Source organism: Suricata suricatta, chromosome 13 (assembly GCF_006229205.1).
Source record: "Suricata suricatta isolate VVHF042 chromosome 13, meerkat_22Aug2017_6uvM2_HiC, whole genome shotgun sequence".
NCBI classification, from domain to species: Eukaryota; Metazoa; Chordata; class Mammalia; order Carnivora; family Herpestidae; genus Suricata; species Suricata suricatta.
The window spans coordinates 81,198,560-81,222,091 of NC_043712.1; the positions used below are offsets into that span (position 1 = coordinate 81,198,560).

At 46.9% G+C, this 23,532-nt stretch overlaps 1 protein-coding gene across 1 annotated transcript in view; it reads left to right on the forward strand.

Annotated features, from left to right (window-relative positions):
- DMRT2 (doublesex and mab-3 related transcription factor 2) overlaps positions 1-23,532 on the forward strand; it is a 46,918-nt gene that overhangs the window by 684 nt on the left and 22,702 nt on the right. Inside the window, exon 2 of the mRNA XM_029920361.1 lies at positions 5,930-6,025. Coding sequence (XP_029776221.1) covers positions 5,930-6,025 — 96 coding nt within the window. The remainder of the gene's footprint in view (positions 1-5,929; positions 6,026-23,532) is intronic.

Here is a 23,532-nt window from a genome sequence, read left to right on the forward strand (position 1 = left end):
AGAGAGAGAGAGAGAGAGAGAGAGAGAGATAGAGAGAGAGACAGACAGAGACAGAGAGAGAGAGAGAAAACGAACCGGGGAGGGGCAGAGAGAGAGAGAGAAGGAGACACAGAATCTGAAGCAGGCTCCAGGCTCCGAGCTGTCAGCTGGGAGCCCGACGCGGGGCTGGAACCCCACAAACCCTGAGAACATGACCTGAGCCAGAGTCGGACACAACCAGCTAAGCCATCCAGGCACCTCCACATAGTCCTTTTTTTAGGGAACTTCCTTAAGCACACTTATTACTTCTACAAGCAACCTTTATTTTTGTGATCCTTCCAAACTTATATGCATAATCATTCAAAACTGCCTGAATTAGGTATTTGCATTACCCAACATTCTCCCCCTTCTTTAATAATAGCAGAATCCTTTTTTTGTTTAAAAAACTTTTAATGTTTATTGTTGAGAGGGAGAGAGAGACAGAGTGTAACCCAGAGAGGGACAGAGAGAGAGGGAGACACAATCTGAAGCAGTTCCAGACTCTGAGCTGTCAGCACAGAGCCTGATGCAGGGCTCGAACCCATGAACCGTGAGATCATGATCTGAGCCAGAGTCCTACGCTTAACTGACTGAGCCACCCAGGTGCCCCTCCAGGGTTGTCATTTTATTACAGATACTAAATGGTGGTTTCATCTTTTGAGGAACGCGGTAATGAAAAGTTGACATCAAGGGATTGTGGTAAGCCAATAGAACAAACCAGAACTAAGGTGAAAACAACGATCAGGTTGTGATTCTTAAGGATGTAAATGTTTAAGAGACAAAGTAAAATAAAAGCAAAGAGAACAACAAGAAGCAAAGTTGATAAAGGAAAGTGGAAGGGAGTGTAAGAGGTTTGATTTCCTGAATTTTTTTTACCTGGCGTCATTTAGCAATATCTAAAATTCGACCAATGTGTTAAAAAATGACTCTAACACATTAGCATTCCCTCTAATATCTTCCTAAATTATTTTTATTACAATATAATTTAAATGAGCTCCAACATGACTATATAGTATCCTCAAATCCTTATAGTTTTCATACAAGGTAAACACAAACTAGTGAAATTCAAATTGGCGACAGCAATTTATTTTATTTTTTGAAAGTAAGCTCTATGCCTAAAGTAGGGCTGGAACTCAGGGCCCAGACACCAAGAGTCACACGTCTACTGACTGATTGCGCAGGCCCGGTGCCCTCAGCAACAATTTAAAAATAAATTAAAAAAAATTAACTCCCCCCACAAATCTCTGTACAGCAAAATGAATTTTCACAAGATGAACACACGCATACAAATCAGCCCCTGGATCAAGATTTAAAACATTGTCCGGACCTCAGAGCCACCTCTTGTTCCTCCTCCTACTCATCTGCTCTTCCCACAAAGGTATCTCCAAATCTGATTTTTAAAAAATTTTATTTAATAACGCCATCAGCACAGAGCCCCATGTGGGGCTCGAACTCATGAACTGTGAGATCGTGACCTGAGCTAAGATCAAGAGTGAGGCTTGGGGCGCCTGGGTGGCTCAGTTGGTTAAGCCTCTGACTTCAGGTCAGGTCAGATCTCACGTTCATGGGTTCAAGCCCCGCGTTGGGCTCTGTGCTAACAGCTCAGAGCCTGGAGCCTGCTTCCGGTTCTGTGTCTCCTTCTCTCTCTGCCCCACCCCCTCATGCTCTGTCTCTCTCTGTATCAAAAATAAAGAAAACATTAAAGAAAGAAAAAGAGTCAGAGGCTTAACCAACTGTGCCACCCAGATGCGCCCCAAATCTGATTTCTTTTCCTTCCTTCCTATACAATTTTTAAAAAAATGTTTATTTATCTTTAAGAGAGAGACAGAGCACGAGCAGAGGAGTGACAGGGAGAGAGGGAGATACAGAATCTGAAGCAGGCTCCAGGCTCTGAGCCATCAGCACAGACCCCAATGTGGGGCTCAAACTCATGAATCGTGAGATCATGACCTGAGCTGAAGTCAGGCGCTTCACCGAGTGAGCCACCCAGGCGCCCCCCCAAATCTGATTTCTAACACTAGATTCATTTTGCCTTGTCTTGAACTTTATAAAAATGGAATCATACAGTGTGCTCCCTTTCGTGACTGACTGCTTTCCCTCAGTGCTCCGTCTGTGACATTCATCTGCACTGTTGCATGTGGTTGAGGTTTATTTTCATTTTTTCGTGGATCCTAGTCTATGATGTTCCAGCATTATCCATTCTACCGATAATGGGCATTGGAGCTGGTTCTGGGTTTTGGCCCTTACTAGTTGGACTTCTGTGAGCTTTCTTTCTTTATAATTTTTTAATAGTTTATTTGCAAATTGGTTTCCATATAACACCCAGTGCTTCTCCCCCACAAGTGCCCCCCGACCATGACCATTACCCCCTCCCTCCCTCCCCCTCCCCCTTCAGTCCATGGTTCGTTTTCAGTATTCAGTAGTCTTTTATGATTTGTGTCCCTCACTCTCCCCAGCTCTCTTTCCCCCCTTCCTCTCCCTATGGTCCTCTGTTAGGTTTGTCCTGTTCTCCTGTTAGACCTATGAGTGCAAACATATGGTTTCTGTCCTTCTCTGCCTGACTTATTTTGCTTAGCATGACACCCTCGAGGTCCATCCACTTTGCTACAAATGGCCAGATTTCATTCTTTCTCATTGCCATGTAGTACTCCATTGTGTATATAAACCACATCTTCTTGATCCACTCACCAGGTGATGGACGTTTAGGCTCTTTCCATGTTTTGGCTATTGTGGACAGTGCTGCTATGAACACTGGGGTGCATGTGCTCCTATGCATCAGCACTTCTGTATCCCTTGGGTACTGTGAGCATTCTTAACACAGATCGTTGGGTAAACAAATGTATATATCTCTGTTATGTATGTTGGGAGAAATGGCGTAGCCTGGGGAGTATATATATATATATGTTCAGTTTAAGCAAATGCAGCTAAACACTTATTCCAAGGGGTTCTAGCAATTTAGACTTCTGGCAGCAGTGCGTGAATGTTGCAGATGTTCCGTTTTCTTGCCAACAGTTGGTACTGTCAGTCTTTCTAATTTTAGCCATTCTGGTGAGTGTTCACTGATGATCTCATTGTAATTTTATGTGCATTTTTTCATACATTTATTAAGCCATTGGGTATTGTCTCTTATGTCGTGTCTACTCACAGTTTTTAAATTAAATCAACTTGTAAAGACATTTTTTACCTATTGTGAGTTTAAGCCTATTAATTTGATATACTTATAACAGAAGTTCTTGGGGAGCCTGGGTGGCTCAGTTGGTTAAGCGTCTGGCTTCTGGCTTCAGCTCGGGTCATGATCTCGCGGTTCATGGGTTTGAGCCTCGTGTCGGGCTCTGTGCTGATAGCTAGCTCAGAGCCTGGGGCCTGCTTCAGATTCTGTGTCTCCCTCTCTCTCTGACCCTCCCCTGCTCACACTGTCTCTCTCTGTCTCTCAAAAATAAATAAAAAAAAATTAAAAAAAAGTTCTTCATTTTAATGAAGTCCAGGGTTATAAAGGTAATTCTCTTGTGTTTTCATCTAGGAGTTTTATTGTTTTATGTTGCATATATAGATTTGCATTCCATCTGGAATTGATTTTTGTGTATAGGGTGAGGTGTAGGGGTCGAGATTCAGTTTCTTCCCCATATAGATTTCCACTTGACCCAACACCACTTACTGAAAAGACAGTCTTTCTTTCAGTGCCTTGCAACTCCATCATAAATCAAATGGCTGTATAAAGGTTTGTTTCTGCACTATTTTTACGTCCATTTGTCGATCTGTCTATCCTTTTGCCAATGACGTTGTTTTAATTACTATAGCCTTATAATCAGTCTTGATATCTTACCATATAAGTCCTTTTGCCCATTAAGATTTTATTGACTTTTCTTGCTCATTTTACTTCCATATAAATTTTAGATTTAGATTGTCAGTTTCTTTGGGGGTAGGGGAGCATGTTGGGGTTTTGACTGGGAATAAGTTGAATCTATAGATACATGGGGGAGAATTGATACCTTTCCAGTATTGTCTTCCAAGTCAGCCTGTATCCGTCCATTGATCTAAGTCTCCTTTAATTATACTGGATGATATTTTGTAGTTTTCAGTATAGAGGTCTTAACTATCTTTTGATGAATTTATTCCCAGACACTGGATTTTTTTTTTTACTGTTTATTTATTTTTGAGAGAGAGAGAAAAAGAGAGAGAGTGAGCGAGCGCACAAGTGGGGGACTGCCAGAGAGAGAGAGAGAGAGAGACAGACAGAAGATCTGAAGCAGGCTCTGAGCTGTCAGTGCAGAGCCGGACATGGGGCTCAAACCTACGACATGAGATCATGACCTGAGCTGAAGTCGGCTGTTCAGCCGACTGAGCCACCCAGGTGCCCCAGACATTTGATTTTCTGGATGCTCTTGTAAATGGTCCAGTTATAAAAATTTCACTTAAATATTTTCTTCTATAGAAACACGCTTGGTTTTTGTACCTTGGCCTTTTATCTAGGTATCTTGTTAACTTCAAGTATTGATTCTAACAGTTTATCTGCTGGTTCATCTTTTTTATTTTTTAACTTTCACAGTCTTTGTATATCTTCTTGGAGAAACATCGTTCAGAGTCTTTGTCTCTTTTAAAATTATGTTATTTGCCGTTTTATTATTGAGCTGCAAGAGCTCTTTATGTATTTGGAGACCAGTCCCTTCTCAGGTCTTCAGTGTGTAGATGTCCTCTCCCATCGTGTGAGCTGTTCTTTTACTTTCTCGACACTTTTGTTTGCAGCCAAAAGCTTTTAATTTTTTTTATTAAAATTTTTTAAATGTTTATTTAATTTTGAGAGAGAGAGAGAGCGAGCAGGGAAGGGGCAGAGAGAGAGAGGGAGACACGGAATTCAAAGTAGGCTCCAGACAGCTCAGAGCCCGATGCAGGGCTCGAACTCATGAATGGTGAGATCATGACCTGAGCCAAAGTCAGATGCTTAACCGACTGAGCCGAGCCACTCAGGTGCCCCAAGAGTTTTTAATTTTGATCAAGTCCAATTTCTCTCTTTTTCCTTCTGTTGCCTGTGCTTTTGGTGTTGGGCCTAAGAGGGCTTTGCCTCCTGCGGGGCCACAAAGCCTTCCTCCTGTGTTTGCTCCTAAGGGCTTCCCGGTGTAAGCTCTTAGTGCAGCAGTACGTTTAGGTCGGTGCTCCATTTCGGGTTAATTTTGTGTGTGGTGTGAAGATGGGGCCCTTCATTCTCTTGCCTGCCGGTGTCTTGGCCCAGAGCTCTTTGTCCTACATCTCTTGAATCGTCTCTTCCTCATGGTCCCCACAGGGACCCTCACTCCTCCATGGCCTCATGCTCGCCCACAGACAGCTGACTCCTGGGACATTTCCCTCATGGTGCAATTGGCTCTACCGCATTTCTTCCCAGAACCTGGAGTAACTTAGAGACAACTTGAGTCCAGAAGTTTAGCTTTGCCGTCTTCATGGCTTAGAACAGAATATATGTGATTTTGCTGGAGGATTTTGGTCAGGCTACTACGTTGCCAAAGAGACCGACTCCTGGGGCACCTGGGTGGCCCAGCTGGTTAAGTGTGTGACTTTGGCTCAGGTCATGATCTCGTGGTTTGTGAGTTCCAGCCCCGCGTCGGGCTCTGTGCCGACAGCTCCGAGCCTGGAGCCTGCTCTAGATTCTGTTTCTCTCTCTGCCTTTCCCTGCTCGTGCTGTCTCTCTTTCTTTAAAATAAATAAACGTTAAAAAAATTAAACAAAAGAGACCCAACCCACAGGCCCCTGGTTCCCGTTGGTGGAAGAAACTGTAAGGTCTGCCAGTCAGCATTTGCTTCAACACCTGCCACGTTCGTTTTCCTACCCAAGCCCTCCCTCCACGCCAGCTCCCGCCTAGGGGACTGTCCCCACGATGGGCTCTGGAGAAAAATGACTTTTTTTTTTTTTGCCTCAAAAGGAACATCATGAATGCAACCAAGCGCCTGAAGATTTCCTGGGCTTCCAATGCCCATCCACCGGGAGGCCTGCTTTTAGTTACTCTAGAACTTTCCAGGTAACGTTGAGTACACCGCTTCTCTTTCTCTCTGGAAAGTGGGGGTTTGTAGCCCCCCGCCTTGAAGTGTAACACAAAAACACCGCTGTTCTCCTGAAGTCTGGGGTAGGATCCTGGGGTGTGGGCGCTGTTCAGGAAACACAGAGATGCTGGAGGGCAGGCTGATGAATGTGAGGTTCTGAGTTCCTGCGGGTTCTTTCCTGGCCCCCGTGTGTGGCTGTCACTTGCCCACCAGACAACTCTTGCTCTGGAAGTGGCAGAAACTCTTCCTGGTTGCGGAGACCTCACCCTCCTTCCTTCCGGACTCTCCCTGCAGCAACGAAAGCAGAAGGAAGAGTCATCGCTGGGAGGGAGTGTTTAGCCGCAGGAGGGAAGGCTGCCCCTCTGGGCGAGGGCCCTGATATCCGGACACTTTGATGCTGGGAGCTGGGCAGCGGTGGGAGCAGAGCGGGGGCTCTGTATCCCGGGTGGCTGTGTCTCTGAAGGACAGGAAGGGAAACAACTGAGAAAAATCTTGCGTACCAAGTTGGGAAAAGGTGGATGGGCTGTGCTTTTCTCTGAGTTATTCTTTATCTGGTGCCTTACCTTGTGGTGAACTTCCAGCAAGGTTTCATTTTCAACATTTCTTTAAAAAATTTTTTTTTAATGTTTATTTAGTTTTGAGAGTGGGGTGGGCAGGGCAGAGAGAGAGGGAGACACAGAGTCAGAAGCAGGTTCCAGGCTCCGAGCTGTCAGCACAGAACCTGATGCTGGACTTGGACCCACAAACTGTGAGATCATGACCTGAGCCGAAGTGGGACGCTTAACTAACTGAGCCACCCAGGCGCCCCGTGGTTTCATTTTTCAATCAGTTATTAATTCAGTCAACAAATCTTGATCGCCCACCTTCTGCATCCCTGGCGTGGTGCTTGAGATAGCCAGGGGCCCAGTGCCCGGCGACCATGGAGCTTCTGGTCCAGCGGGGAAATCGGGAAAGAGATCTGAATCTGGAAACCTGTATAAATATAAATACCGGAAACCTAGAAATTTAGAACTATAAGGCAGAACAAAGAAAAGAGGAACAGTTAAGATAGAAGAGCCAAGAGCCTGACTAACTGGGGGAGGGCTTTCTGAGTGTGATGGCTAAGTTTTTAAAATCTTTTTTTTTTTTTAATTTGGGTGCCGGTGACACACAATATCACTCTAGTTTTAGGTGTGCAATGTGGTCGTAATCCAAGAAGCTGCGATGGATTCATGTTATGTGTTGGTGTAACTGGGCTGAGGGATGTGGAGAGGGCTGGTCAAACGTGATTCCTGGGTGTGTCTGTGAGGGTGTTTCTAGAAGGGGTCAGCGACTGAACTGGGGAATTGGGTAAAGCAGAAGGCCTCCCCAGTGTTGGGGAGCCTCCCCCGGCCCCCCGAGGACCTCCACAGGACAGAAAGGCAGAGGAAGGGTGAACGTGTGCTCTCGCTGATTGATCCGAGCACCTACCTCGTCCTGCCCTTCTGCCCTGGGACGGGGGTTTCAGACTTGGGCTTCCACCATCAATCCAGGTTCTGAGGCCTTTGAACTCAGACGGAGTAACACCACTGGGTCTCCTGGGTCTCCGGCTCCCAGGCGGCAGACTGTGGGACCTCTCAGCCTATGGCTGCGTGAGTCAATTCCCATAATAGATCTCTTCTTATATGTATCTGTATGTATCCTATTGATCGTTATTCTGAACAATTCTCATTAATACACAGAGTATGCTACAGACTAGAAATAAAGGGGAAATACTGAGAGGAAGAAGGTTCTAGGAAGAGGGACCGGCAGGTGCTCAGGGTCTGGGGGCAGAATGAACTCGGTGCCTGTGAGGAATTGAAGAAGCTAGTGTGTGTGGGTGAAGCTGCAAAGAGCAAGGAGACTGAAGACTTAGCAGGGATGTGCTAAAGGCCTTGACGTTCTTTTTTAAAAAAAAAAAATAGTTCATTACCAGGTTGGTTTCCATGTAACACCCAGTGCTCTTCCCCACAAGTGCCCCCCTCCTGACCATCACCCCCCTTCCCTCTCTCCCTCCCCCTTCAGCCAGCAGTTCTCAGTATTCAAGAGTCTCTCATGATTTGCCTCCCTCCTTCTCCCTAACTCTTTTTCCCCTTCCCCTCCCCATGGCCCTCTGTTAGTTTTCTCCTGTTAGACCTATGAGTGCAAACATATGGTATCTGTCCTTCTCCGCCTGACTTAGTTCACTTAGCATGACACCCTCGAAGTCCATCCACTTTGCTACAAATGACCAGATTTCATTCTTTCTCATTGCCATGTAATACTCCATTGTATATATAAACCACATCTTCTTGATCCATTCATCAGGTGATGGACATTTAGGCTCTTTCTATGATTTGGCTATTGTTGACAGTGCTGCTATGAACATTGGGGTACATGTGCCCCTATGCATCAGCACTTCTGTATCCCTTGGGTAAATCCCCAGCAGAGCTATTGCTGGGTCATAGAGGAGTTCTATGGATAGTTTTTTGAGGAACCTCCACCCTGTTTTCCAGAGTGGCTGCACCAGTTTACATTCCCACCAGCAGCGTAGGAGGGTGCCCATTTCTCCACATCCTCGCCAGCATCTGTAGTCTCCTGATTTGACTTTGTATCCGAAGTAGAGCAGGAAACTGTTCTGCGGTTTTCCGTATGGGCGTGATGCGGTCAGATTTCACACGCACGTCTTGCATGCCTCCGTGAGGACGCAGACCCAGCGTCTAATGTTTCTTGACGTGCTTCATGGAGCCAGCGTTGTGCTGTGTGGACCCCAGGGGTCTGGCAGGGTGTGTGGTGATAGTGTTTATGCAGGAATTCACTTAACTTTAGGTTCAAAGGTTTGTGTTGTTGCGCTTGATGAAAATGGAATACCCATGTTCCCTGTAACACATTATAGGAAAACTAGGGTTCTTTTAGTGCACTACAGAGATAAACCCTTTCCCTTCACATACACACATGTGTGCACGCATGCACACGTGCACACACACACACACACAGCTCTATGCATTGGGTACACATTTCACATGAGACCATTTCTTACCACTGGCAACCCATAAATGATTTATTACTTTTCCTAACCCCTCTCTATTTCTAGCTGAAGACTGTCCCTTTTTTCAATTTGCCTAAAATATTGTCCAGCTAATAAATAGGTTCAAAGACAGACAAAAGAAGCTTCCACAGGTTATGAGAAAACCTCCACAGATACAAAAACATAAATCTCACAAAGCTCTTTTGAAATGTCACTCACCTTCCTTTCTCATAGGAAATCAGGGCCCAGAGAGAAATTAACGAACGTTACAGTTCATCTGGACCTTGTTACCCCGACCGGGCTGAGGATGGGCGAGGAGGATGCTCCCAGTTGAAGCCGAGCTGTTTGGAGTTTTATAGTTTCCCATTAAGAAACGAGCCTCCTGAGCTTTCTAGTAAGACAAATGTATTTACCCGACATTCGGCACCTGGAAGGTATTACTCACCGATGACCATCCAGAGAGTTCTCTCTCAGCCAGGGTTGGGATTGCAGACTAGCCATGCAGGCACAGAAGTCGTCACTGGGTCCTGAAGCAATGGGGCTTCTAGAAGTCATAAAGTCCTCAGGGACGTCTGGACATCATGAGGCCTGAGGCCTTGGCAATGGGGAGCAGTTTGCTTCTTAATAATCACTTTTGGTTACCGGCATTAGCGTTTTAGGAAAATATGGCTTGGGGCACCTGGGTGGTTTCAGTCGGTTAAGCATCCGACTCTTGATTTCAGCTCAGGTCATGATCTCATTGTTTGTGAGTTCCAGCCCTGTATCCGGCTCTGCGCTGACAGTGCGGAACCTGCTTGGGATTCTCTCTCTCTGCACCCCTTCCCTGCTTGCACGCACACACCTTCTCCCTCTCTCAAAAGAATTAATTAAAAAAAAAAGAAGAAAATATGGCTTTATTCATTATTCACTCGTTGTTTCCCTCCCTCTTTCTTTCCTCCCTTCTTCTCTTCCTTCTGTCCTTTTCATCCATCAGATATAATGTAACGCCCACTGGGAATGTATAGTAGATGCCCAGGTGGGTGCACAGGTCTCTGCTTCCTCAATTTTCATTCTAGTAGGAAATAAAACATGCAACGTGTGCAACACAGAATCTGAAAAGCACCACCACATTGTAAGAAAGTGTTCCAAGCAGGGACACTGGCTCAGGTTGGCGAGGAGGGGGCTGTTAAGGACGGTTATTAGGTACGTATGGCTGGAGACGTAAGGAGATAGAGGTTCCAAGCAGGCCCCTCTGTTACCAGCTTGCTGTGGGAAGGACTGACCCACCCTCACACTGTGCGTTCAGTAGGGAGAGTTCCCTTCTCAGGTGATTTTTTTCGATGCAGGACTGACGTGCGGCACCAAGGTGAAACCCCCCCCCCCGCCTTGAAGGATCAGCCAAAGAGAAGCTTCTAGGCTCCTGCAAAAGTGGGCGTTGAGAATTTGTTTTCCTCTCTTCCCTCTTAGTCCCCTCTGTTCCACAGGAGGGGAGCTGGCCAAGGCCACCTCTCTGTGCATCCTGGCAGACTCTTCCTGTCTCACTTTTTTCTCCGGGGCATTTTTATGCTCCTTCTTGGGTTAACTAGCTTAGGACTTAGCGTGCTGGCCGGGGTGTGTGTCCCCTGTACCAAGCACTCAGACACCGGCTTACCGTTTCCAGCAGAGGCAAGGGGGGCGGGGCTTTCAGGTGTTTGAATCCAGTGTACCACTTCCAGAAAAACTTGCCTGTGTGAGGAGTTGCCCACCCCCTTTCAGAAAATAGAAAAATCTCTTTGTCCCTGTTGTGATGTGTCCCCTGGGCCATCTAGGACTATTCTTAGTGATGCTTCTTTGTTTTTTTAAATTTAAAATTTTTTTTATTTTGAGAGATAGAATAGAGAGATCGAGCAAGCATGACTTGGGGAGAGGGACAGAGAGAGAGAGAGAGAGACAGAGAATGTTACACTGGCTCCATGCTTAGCACGGAGCTCAGTGCATGGCTCAGTGTGGGGCTGGATCCCAGTATCCTGGGAGTGTGGCCTGAGCTGAAATCAAGAGTTGGACATTCAACCAACAGAGCCACCCAGGGGCCACGTTCGTGATGCTTCTAAGAGAGCCTTCTTAAAGTCTCTGGGGCTAAAACATTACATGCTCTGAGAGGCAGCCTTAGGAAAGTGGTCAAGGAAGCAGATTCCCGGGACCCCTGGGGGGCTCAGTCGGTTAAGCGTCTGACTTTGGCTCAGGTCATGATCTCATGGTTTGAGAGTTTGAGCCCCGCATCGGGCTCTGTGCTGACAGCTCTGAGCCTTCTTGGGATTCTCTGTCTCCCTCTCTCTCTGCCCCTCTTTTGTGCACATGCGTGCGCGCTCTCTCTCAAAAATAAATAAATAACAAAAAAAGGAAGCAGATTCCTGAAGTCGGACAAACCTGTGTGCAAACCCTGTTCAGCCACTTTGCAGCAGAGACTCATCCTGTCTAAGACATCTTCTCTCTGCCTTAGTTTCCTCCACTAGGAGGTTAATGCCAGAATGTACCTCCTCACTCCCGAGAGGATTAAATACCTAAAGCATCTAGGAGGGGCCCTGGCACAGAGTAAGTTTCACACAAGCTTTGTCTATTATCATTTCACCTTGGATCAGAGGGAAAATCTACTCTTAGACTAAATTCTCCTTAGCTTTTTTTCTGTCTTACTTGATACAAAGTGTTTTGCTAAAGGAACACTGATAACTTGTTCCTGCAGTTAAAGAGAGACAGAGATTGGGCATCACTGACTTCCTTGCGTCCCTTCCCAGTGAGTGAGTCCGATGTAACCACTTTCCTGCTTCCTGTCACATTACAGTAGGTCTGTCCTGTCACGTTACATTAGGAGTGTTGTGCAGGCGAAAGTGGGCAGTTTGTGGTCTTCCGTGTCTGACTCAGTTTACCCAGCATGATGTTTTCCAGCTTCAGTGGTTGTTGTACATTTAGTTCCTTTCATTTTATTGTTGAGTAGCATTCCAGGGCAGGGACGTGTCCACGTCACAGTCTGTGTATCCATTCACCTGTTTGTGGGCATTTGTTTTTAATGTTTATTTATTTTGAGAGAGAGAGAGAGAGAGAGGAGGAGGAGGGGCAGAGAGAGAATCCCAAGCGATACAGGGCTTGATCTCAGGAACCATGAGATCATGATCTGAGCAGAAATCAAGAGTTGGATGCTTAACCAACTGAGCCACCCAGGTGCCCGTGTTCAAGTCTTCCTTTTTTAAAAAAATTTTTTTGTTTAATGTCTATTTATTTTTGAGAAAGAGAGAGAGAGACAGAGCACGAGCAGGGGAGGGGAAGAGAGACACAGAGACACAGAATCCGAGGCAGGCTCCAGGCTCCAAGCCCTTAGCACAGAGCCTGATGAGGGGCTAGAACTCACAAACCACGAGATCATGACCTGAGCTGAAGTCAGATGCTTAAATGACTGAGCCACCCGGGTGCCCCCTGTACAACTTCTATGTAGACATATATTTTCATTTTTCTTGAGTGAATACCCAGGTGTGGGAGTACTGGATCGTATGGCCAGTGAATGTTTTACTTTATAAACAACTTCCAAAACGTTTTCTCAAATAGCGGTACTGTTGTCATTCTCACCAGCCCTGTCGGAGACTTCTAGCTGCCTCATATCACAAACACATGGTATTGTCAAATTTAAATTTCTTTAAGTTATTCTAATACATATAGAGTGCTACTTCATTATAGCATTAATTTGCATTTCGCTGATGACTAATCATGTTAAGCATCTTTTCATGTGTTTATTAAGAATTTGTGTATCTTTCTTGGTGAAGCGTCTGTTGAAATCTTTTACCCATGTTTCTTTCAATTGGATCATTTGCCTTTTTATTGTTGAATTGCAAGAGTTCTTTATATATTCTAGTGACAAGCCCCTTGTCAACTCTATGTATCATGACTTTTTTTTTCTAATCTCATTTTTAAAACCTTTGCTCTTTTCAAGCAATATTGAGAGTTGTCAGCAATTAACTTACCAGCGGGAGGCCCCAAACCAGGGGATCCTTTAAGATCCGCAAAGTAACTGCTTGCCCTTGCAGCCTGGTATTTCTTCCATTCTTGGAGCTAAATGTTTACGTTCGGAGTTGAAAAGACACCCCTGCGTGAGCATAGAAACAGCATTCCATCTAATGCTGTCAGAAAAAACAGCTCTTAGACCCAGCGTTCCCAGATCTGCAAGATGGGACAAACAGATGTTTTGTCCATCACCGAAGGGGGTCTATCACATTTCTGAAAAGTTGTCTCTTTCCCTGCCATATCCTGGCTTTTATTAGTGAGCAGTCTGACCAGCTGATCTGTCTCTGGCCTCTTTGATTCTCTTCCAACAAAGAGTAAAGTTATCTGAGACCTGCAAGGTAGGTCCTGTCTGTTCCTATAGGCTTAGAGATGGGCAGTGGAGGCCACTGCAGCCCCATGGAGCAGGAGCCAGAAGGCATTCATCAGACCAGGAAAATAAACCTCTTCACCAAAAGCAGCTGAAGAAGAAAGAGGTGGTTTAGGCATTCGGGGGTCGGTCTGTAACAGATAGGCAAGTAATGAGTATGCTGCTGGACGTTAATTGAACACTTACTCTTCGTTGGGCCCTGTGATGAACTGTTCACATAGATCTCATTGAATCTTCCTAAGAACCCAAAGAGAGCCCCACTTCAGAGAAGGCACTGGAAGCTTGGAGCAATTATATAACCACTAACGCTCTGGGACATTCATTCATGTCTAACACCAAGTCTTTGCTTGACATACTTCCGAAACCTCTTCCTTCACGGAGAAAGGGGTAGTGAGTGTTGTGAGCTTACGTGTTCTTTTTTTCTTTCTGGCTGCCTTTTCCTCTGCCCATCCTACAGATTCTAGAGGAAAGGACGGGGCCCATTTCTTTTCGGACTCCTTTGCTTAGGGTAGAATTCCTGGTTCCCGGGGCTGGGTGGGGGGCTGTCTCTACGTCCTGTACATGCTGATGTACTGACTGATCTGTATGGATTGTACTGTGAGCACAGCTCACAGAACCAAACCCTTATCCTTACCCCTGCTAAGGATACACATCCTGTGTGGGAGAGAAGGCTGAGCCATGGCATTCTGCAGCACATTCCAGGCCCTTCATGAGGGCCGCATATGTATTACCATTCTTCCTTCGTCCATACCATGCGTTCTAGATTTTGAGAAGACAGAGACATAGCTGAGCTGATACGCACATCCTGGGCGCTCAGTGAGGCTCACTTACTGTAATTGCGGAGTTCACTTCCACACGAGCCACGCACTGAGATGGATTCAGGTTTGTGCCCCAGAAAACTCATGCAGGGCCACGTGTCCTGATCTTCAAGTTTGCTGAAGCTGGAACCTTGAATGTAGAAATGAGGAAGGCCAAGGGTCATGCTACCTAGCCCACTGTAGCCCTTGACTTCTCTGTGAAATAACTTTTCCCGTATCCTGGGATATTAAAGAAGGAATTAGGAAATGTCTTTTCAAAAGTAAAAGAGGAAATACCCGAGCCCATCAGGGAAGTGGAGGCTCAGAAGGCCTAGACCCCTGCCAGCAAGGTCTCGGGGGAGGGTGTGCTTTCCAGCAGTGAGAGTCACGGAGGAGGCTGGAGGGAGATAAACAGAGGAGAGAGCAGCGTTGTGCGAGCAGATCCCCTCAGGAGCTGGCCTGGCGGGTAGGTGGACTGTGCGTTTATATACCATGAACAAGGGGAGGGAGGCGGCATGTGTGTGTGTGTGTGGCCCCTGCAGATGGGTCTGTGCCCTCGCCTGGCCCCTGGCAGGACTGAGGGCTTTTAAATTTGAGGAAACCCTCCCCAAGAGCCCTGCTCGGCGGCCCCCAGTAGTGAGAATCCTCCGGGCTCTTGGGTAGCTCAGCTGAGGCTCTTGATCAATGCCCTCACCGAAAGCTGTTAGCACGGTCCTTTACCTGCCCTATAGTGCATCCAAGTTTTGCTTTGGTTTAGATGAGCTTGCTGGTTGTAAGGCTTTTGGAGAGAATAAAACCACACTTATTTTCTTTAAAAAAAAAATAGGTCAGGACCTAGATTAGTGCCTACTTATTTTTGATTTTGAAGAAGCAGCAGAGGGAAGATTTGGAGTCTGATTCTGGGAGGAAACAGGGCATGCAGACCTGGTATAGATAAAACCAAGAGGTGGCCAAAATGCATTGCCTGAGCCTGGATCCTGGTCACCATCCCCATCTTTCAGGCGTCAGTTTCCCCCCCTGCATTCAGGAAGGGCTTGCATGCTAGCCATTTACCCGTAGTGTACATTTTGGTAGTCCGCCTCTTTCTAAGGAGGCAGAGTGGTGCAGTGGTTCATGCAACCAGCCTGCCGGAGTCCAAATCCCTTAGTAAACGAATGCATTTACTTAGCTATTCTCTACCTGTTACTCTTCTTAGATTGCTTCCAGCTTTTCCGCGTGCTACATAACGCCCCCACAAATATATTTGTATGTAGAGATTTTCATTCCTGTGGGCCAGTTTAACTCCCAGCAGTGGGATCGTGGGGTCAAAAGGCATCCCGTTAGCGTGTGCACTTGGCAGGTTACTCCAGGCTTACGTTCTCTCCTGTGTAAAGGGATCGTACTTTGCTCACAGGCTTGTTGTGTTAAATGAATTAGGTCTGCAAAACGCGCAGTTAACGTGCCACGCAGCAAGGACTCTCTGGATACTTGGTCTGTTATTATGAAGTTGTGAAACGAGGGGCTCTCCCTGATTGGAAAACAGGGAGTGCTGGGAAAGCGGCTCCTGGTGAGGGAGGCGCTGTAGCTGTTACCTGGAGGCAGGTGACTGACGTTAGCGCTGAGGACAGCCCTCTTGGCCGGGGACGCGGTGCTGCTGTCAGAGGCAGGTGGGATGAGGTGCCGCCCGGAGAGCCCCCAGCCCCAGCAGCCCAGGGAAGCTGACTGCCAGCTTGCTCCCCTCCTGCCAGGCCTCCAGGGAGCTGAGGGGCAGGGGAGGGCAGTGATGAGCACATCAGAAGTGCTGAGAGATTGTGTTTGGAAAAGGAGCCTCAATGGGGAGCAAGGCAGCCTCCTCACCTGCTTCTGCCTGTCATCTGTGCTGCCCCCAGGACCCAGGCCTCGCTTAAATGTTTATAGGGCTCTTTGAAGGCAAGTGGTTGCTGAGGCCCTGGGGCCCTAGTACACTTAAGTTCAAGTCCTTAAAGCAGTGGGCTGTGAATTCTGGCCTGCTGGGAGCCGTGGCTTAGCTGTCTCCCATGATTTCCCCAAGGCTCTCTTCGGATGCCTATAAATAATCAGGTGGGTCTCAAGGAACAGAGGCATCAACTTCCCTGATGTTTACATACTGGGCATTTGCATTGATATTTATTTTATTTTTTTCCAGAGCTATTGAGATATAATTGCCATATAACTCGTACATTTAAGGTGTACAGCCTGTTGATTTGATAGACTTCTGTATTGCAAAACGATCACTTCCATGATGTTAGCTCACACGTCTGTCCCCTCACACAGTGACCGTTTCTCCTCTGCAGTGAGAACATGGAAGACCTACCCTTTCAGGAACAGTCAGGTGTATAATACAGTATTGTTACATATAATCACTGTGCTACGCATCACATCATCAGACCTTATTTGTCTTGTAACTGGAAGCTTGTGCCCTTTCACCAGCATCCCCCGGGCCTCCAGCCCCCAGTAACCGCCATTCTAGTCTCTCTTTCTAGGAGTTTGGCTTCTTTAGATTCCACATAGAAGTGATGTCCTGCAGTATTTGTCTTTGAGTGCCTTATATCACTTAGCACGGTGCCCTCAGGGTCCATCCATGTTGTGGCAAGTGGCAGGATTCCCTTCTTTCTCATGGCTGAGTACTATTCCATTGAATATAATGCCACGTTTTCTTGATTCATTCACTCATGGACACCTACGTTCTTTCTGTGTCTTGGCTGTTGTGAATAATGGCACAGTGTACATGGCGGGGGCACATGTCTCTCCCAGGTCCTGCTTTCGTTTCCTGTGGATATGTACCCAGAAGTGGAATTACTGCATCACAGGCGAGTTCTGTTTTTAATTTTCTGAGTTTTCCACAGCGGCTGCGCCAATGTACATTCCCACCAGCAGTGCACAGGGGCCCCCTTTCTCCACATCCTCACCAACACTCATTATCTCTCGTCCTTTCGAAGACAGCCATGCTTCCAGTACACCGGGTGTTTTATTCCCTGATGATTTGGGTGAAAATACGTGCCAGTGGTCCCCTGAAGGCTGACATTTCTTGGTTTAAAGGGAAACAATCTAAATGTATTTTTTTTAAACTTATTATTGATACAGAGAGAAACAGAGCATGAGTGGGGTAGGGGCAGAGAGAGAGGGAGACACAGAACTTGAAACAGGCTCCTGACTCTGAGCTGTCAATGCAGAGACCAATGCGGGGGCTCGAACCCACAAACCGTGAGATCATGACCTGAGCCGAAGTCGGACGCTTAACCGACTGAGCCACCCAGGCGCTCCTCTAAATGTATTTTTTTTTAATCTCCTTTATCTGTTATTGATTACTCTTACTTTGACATTGGGGAAGAAGGGAATAGTGGATGGAAGGTGATTAATAATTGTTTGTTGAATAAATGATGGGTGGAGGGACCATAGTTTACCTAGCTGTTCCATATCATTGGGTTCTTAGGTTGCTTCCATTTAAAAAAAATATTAAGAATGTTGCCTTGAATATATTTGTGTTTGCAGCTTTTTGTTTTATGTGTGTTATTTCCTTTGAGAAGTAGGATTTCTGGGTCAAAGGCTGTGAAAAATTTTATGGCATTTGATAAGTTTCTAAACTTCTTTGCTCACGGGTTGTATCATTTTGAATGCTCCCAGCCACGTTTTGATGCCAGGTTCACCCTCTTGGCTTTGGATGTTTACTTAACATTCTTTCTTGCTGTCTTATTAGGTGACGATTGGTATCTTGATATTTACAGTTTTGCACTTCTTTGATTCCCAGTGAGGCTGCCTCTTTCTCTGTATTCACTTATTTGTATTTATGCTTTTGTGACTTCTGTTCATTTCTCTTTTCTATTATCAATTAAATAACACTTTCATGTACATAAGATACTATACGTGTACTTTATCCTATTTGCTACAAATATTTTCTCTAGTCTGTATTTTTCCCTTTCTTTTTCCTTCCTCCCTTCCTTCCGTTATTTTCATGTTCACGTAGTCAAATCTTTTGCTCTGTCCCTGTGACTTCTTTGTTCATAAGCCGTAAGATGTAAATCCTAGTAAGAGGGGAAAGACGGGCACCTCCTACACGAGGTGGGAACATCTCTCTCATTTTGTGTGGCTGCTTCGTTTCCACCTCTCTCTCCATTCATGTTCGGAATTTTTGGGTCAGAGGATTAGTTCCTGGTGTGTAGGGTATGATATGGTTTCAACAGTTTTGGCCTCGAGCTTTTTTCTGCGGGACTTAGGAACACATGGGCAGGAGGGCCACTTGCTTCTTCCTCCTTCCGCACTCCCTTTGTGGAGACTCCAGGTGGCAGGAGAGGAGAAAAGCAGCCCACTGAGTGCTGGAGGAGGTACAGGATGACCGTAGAGAAATGATCAGGCTTTGGAGGGACCAACTAGCTTCTAAGTGAAACACGGGACAAAGCGGAAAGGCTAGGGTCTGTGCTTTTTGGTGCGGGCAAAGCTGGCTTTTAGGGTCGAGTTAGGGGGTCTGTGTACAATGGGGGTGCTGCGCTCACATGGCTGTGCACCTGCTGTATGAAAAGGAGGAAAATGAGACATTAAATAAGGTGGAAATTTTGGTCAGGTGTCTTCTGGGCATATATATCCCAGCATCAGAATCCCGAGGCTCCGAAAGGCTCGGGCCACGGAAAATCTGAAGGCCTTCTCCCCCTCCCCGCCCTGGGCTCTCCACCTGGGGTTTCTGCAGGTTTGTTGTGATCATGTGATGTTTGTTGTGATCATCACTGCCGGCGGGGTGGGGCTCCTCGTTCTGTCATGGGTGCCGACGCCCCAGCCTCCGGGAACTGCCTTCCAGGCCGTTCACGTGGGAACGAGGGGGGGATAAACATTCTCTTTCTCGGTTGGTGATTTCTCCTTTCCCTTGTGTTGTTGTAAGCATCGAGCTGACCCCAGGGTGTGGCTTCTGGGATGTGTGTTAACAGAAAACCAATGATTTGATCTAGTAGCATCAAATAATGCTTTTTAAAAGCCACAGAGGGGTCACCATTTGCCCCTCCGCCTTACACAGAGAATGCAATTAGTAGTCATACTAAGAGGTGAATATAAGAGGTTACATCATTTTTGAGCGATTTAAGGGAAGTCTAAGACTCAGCATACAAGATTTATGAAGAATTAGTGACGAAGTATATAAATTCTGGGCTTCACTCAAGAACCAGTCACTCTGGTGCTAAGAGCACTAAAGAGCTACCAGACATCTGCTCCCTGGCCTCACCAATTAATGCAGATGCTGTCGGGCGTCTGTGTGATCAGCTACTGAAACACCAACATGCTAGCGTGAGTGCCCGTGGACGGACAGCTGGCCTCTGGGGGTTTCTTCTTTTGGCTGGGGTCCTTGGGAAGTAATCCAGGTTTTGATCTCTGCTTCTTTAGTATATGTGCCTTTTATTATTTTTTAAAGATGATTATTTATTTTTGAGAGAGACAGAGCATGTGCAGGGGAGGGGCAGAGCAAGAGGGAGACCCAGAATCAGAAACAGACTCCAGGCTCCGAGCTGTCAGCACAGAGCCCGACGTGGGGCTCCAGCTCATGAACAGTGAGATCAAGACCTGAGCCGATGTTGGACGCTCAACCGACTGAGCCTCCCAGGCACCCCATTGTATGTGCCTTTTTGTCCTACCCAATCTCTTGGAGCCGTTTCACCATTAACACTCAGGTGGGGGTGATTTGTTGACTGACTGCTGGAAAGAACAGGAAAAGTGAGTGTTCCCCCCACTATTCCTTGTTTGACGGGAGCTGAGGTTTCTCTTAGATCCCAAGGAGCCCTTCTAGGGTAGTATGTCCACTTAGGAATGGCCGGGGGTCTACGGGGCATGGTCCTTATTTAAAGGCAAAGGCTCTGACCTCTTCAAAACAGCCAGTATTTAATGGATGTTAGGTGCTGTACTGAAATCGGTACTGGGGTTCTCCAGGTGTGGGCTCTGGCCCGGCCGTATGTCATCACCTGGGCATTGTTACAAATGCAAATACCCCACCTGAAAACTTGTTAGAGATGTACATCCTCAGATCCTACCTGAGATGTACTGAACTGGAAAATATGGGGTGAGACCGGCCACCCGTATTTTAGCACGCCATCTCCATGACCCTGATGCATACTGAAGTTTGAGTAGCACTGTTTTAGAGTGTGCTAATTTATTTAATCCACACAGCATCCCGACGGCGGTGAACCTGCTTTACCAGGTCTCAGTTTTGTAGGAATAAGACAAAGGGACATGCCCTAGATTTCCCAGCAGCAGATCTGGGATTTGAACCAGAAATGCTGTCTTAATTACTCTGCTAAGATGTGTGGACAGTAACAGGGAGAAGAGGACCATTGCTGCAGATAGCCAGGAGCAGGAATGATTTTTATCCAAATGCATTTCTTCAGCTCCTAACGATGTGTGGGAGCCTGTTGCCATCGGCTTGTGAGAATCTGCGGTGAGCATCTTTCCCCGGCTCTCCGTTCAGTGCTGTCAGGTCGGCAGCTTGACATTGGCCGTGGTGGGAATGTTTACACCACAGAAATTAGCAAGCGCTGCAGATCAGGACCTCCTCCTCCTCCGCCAGTTGTGCAACACCGCCTGAGTGTGTAGATGCACGTCCCAGGTCCTCAGTAGGTTACACACTAGTCACAGGCTCACTGAGAGCAAGCACCGTTCATAGATTCATGAAAATATTTCAGCCACTTGTAAAAAAATGTTTTAGCCACTTCTGTGTTTTCTCATGTCTACACAATTGCTTTGACAGTATTAAAACTCTGGAGCCTTACCAGGAGAAGGCAACTTGGAATTTACCTCCTCAAAGTCCCTTGGGCTTACAAAACCAGGCCGGCAGCGATCTCCTGCATGGGCGGAGTGCCAGGATTTTGGCCATCCTTCCTGAGCCCTTTTGGTACCTGCCAGGGTGAGGTCCAGGCCTGGGAGGCGGCAGCAGGTCTAAAACCTGGTGAGGATGAAGGGTGAGAATCCTCCTCCCCGTGGCCGGGCAGCAAGGGTGTGGGAGCCATCGGGCGCAGGGCTCCCTGCCTCCGGAACAGGGTAATGAATTGAAATGTCAACACAGAGCCTCCTCTGAACTTCTGTCTCAGAGGGATTCGTGGAGGAACAACTGAGGATTTGGGATTTCAGGGTTCCCAGGGCGGGGGGCCGGGGCCTTCTGTAGTTTCCCGCCCGCCTCTCATTCCATCTCTGTCTTGGATGACAGGTTACACCACTCACAGGCCGAGGGGGTGTCCCTCTCCCCAGACGGGTTCAGGAATGAATTAGCATGTTTCCCTCTTGTAAGCGATCCTCTTTTTGAGTAAACATCCCCTGGGTTTCTGTGATGTGTAACTAATGGAGTGCTAAACTATCAGGGCTGGTTTCAGACTCAGAGCGCACACGTGTTGCCAATCCATCATGCTCCTAGGACTAATTAACATAGCAGGGACACAATCAAGCCACAGAGCCGACACACATTACCCGGCTCCGGTTACCCTCTATAACAATCTCGCTATTGACCCAGCGAGAGCCCACGTTGGGAAAAGTTGCTCCGGCCTCTTGTTTCTGGCAAGCCCTGCTCCCATGGAATACAGAAAGCCCCGGGCATCATTATGACCATGGTGCCCACCGGCCACTTGGCGCTCTGGATTCAGAGACGGTGCCTGGGTTTCTAGAATGGGGGTGTGGGCCTCCCGGGCTGTACTTGGACGGTACTTCTCTACGCTCCTGGGCTGCTGGTTGGACGGGGACTTGAGGTGTCTGCCTGACCCTCTGCTCATAAGCCTCTCGGGAAGACTTCGGGTCTGAGAACTGCTTTCCCTGCACACTGCAGAGAACCCTGGTCTGTCACCCAGTGTCAGCCGAGTGGACATGCATCTACACACTGCCTAGGGTGTGACACATTTACTTTGGAATTGGAGGTTTAATATCTAGGCATTTCCCTGGAGATAAATTCTCTGTCCATTAAAAAGTTTAAAGAGTCACCCCTTGCTTATACCTTATGCCCTTTGCTTAAACCTATCTGAGTAAACTTCTGGGGGCTCCTGGGGGGCTCAGTTGGTTAAGTGTCCCACCTCTGCTCAAGTCACGATCTTGCAGTTGGTGAGTTCGAGCCCCGCGTCGGGCTCTGTGCTGACAGCTCAGAGCCTGGAGGCTGCTTCACATTCTGTGTCTCCCTCTCTCTCTGCCCCTCCCCTGCTCACACTCTGTCTCTCATTCTCCAAAGTGAAAATTAAAAAAAAGCTAAAAGGAAGGGTATGCTCAAAGCCTGTCTGTGGTGGAGCCTCATGCCCTTGTGGTGGTTGGGATAGAAAACATTGCAAATTCCTGCTTCTGGGGCCTCTCCTAGAGGGTCGGTCCTAGGGAAACCTGATAAAGTGTTTGTAGTCTCGTGTTGAAATGCTCAGCAAACAAATCCTGCACAATATAGCCTCCCACTAAGCCCCGTTTCCTCAGTGTCCACAATTTAGGGACCACCAGGCTGGGTGGGCTTGGGGAAAAGTGGAGAGGCACAGGTCCCTGTGCCTGTGTCCATCACAGTGGCTCAGGATTTAAGCATTTCACACTGGGGTCTTCTTGGGTGCTTTCTTTTGTTGAATGGTGTCTTCAGCTAAAATATATTTGAAAACCACTTGAGTAGATCATTTCTAAGGTGTCTTTCGGTTCTCAATTAAATGTCTCCAGCATGCCGTACGTAATTAGGAGCCGTTTGCACGGGCACACAACTCCTGGGAGGTGTGTTTGATTTTCTTCCCGTAATCGGCTAGTCCTGTTGGATGTATGCCCAACATGTGATATAGAAAAACTTATAGTTATGCATCATGTAAGATGTTCAGTGTTTAAAAAAATCCACATATACTTAATAGTTGTCTGAAAGAAAATAACTACATGTCATATAGAATATTGTTTTTAGGGGCACCTGGGTGGCTCAGTCGGTTAAGCAACAGATGTTAGCTCTGGTGACGATCTCACTGCTAGTGAGTTCGAGCCCCGCTTCGGGCTCTGTGCTGACAGCTCAGAGCCTGGAGCCTGCTTCGGATTCTGTGTCTGTCTCTCTTTGCCCCTCTCCCCCCTACCCCCCCCTGCACTCTGTGTCTCTGTCTCTGTTTCTCAAAAATAAATAAACATTAAAAAAACAATATTATATTTTAAATATTACATATGAAAAATTGTTTCATGAAAATAGAGGAAAAAATCAAAATAGTTTTTTTATAAAATTTTTTAAAATGTTTTTATTTTTATTTTTGATACAGAGAGAGACAGAGCATGAGAGGGGGAGGGGCAGAGAGAGAAGGAGACACAGAATCTGAAGCAGGCTCCAGGCTCCGAGCCAGCTGTCAGCACAGAGCCCGATGCGGGGCT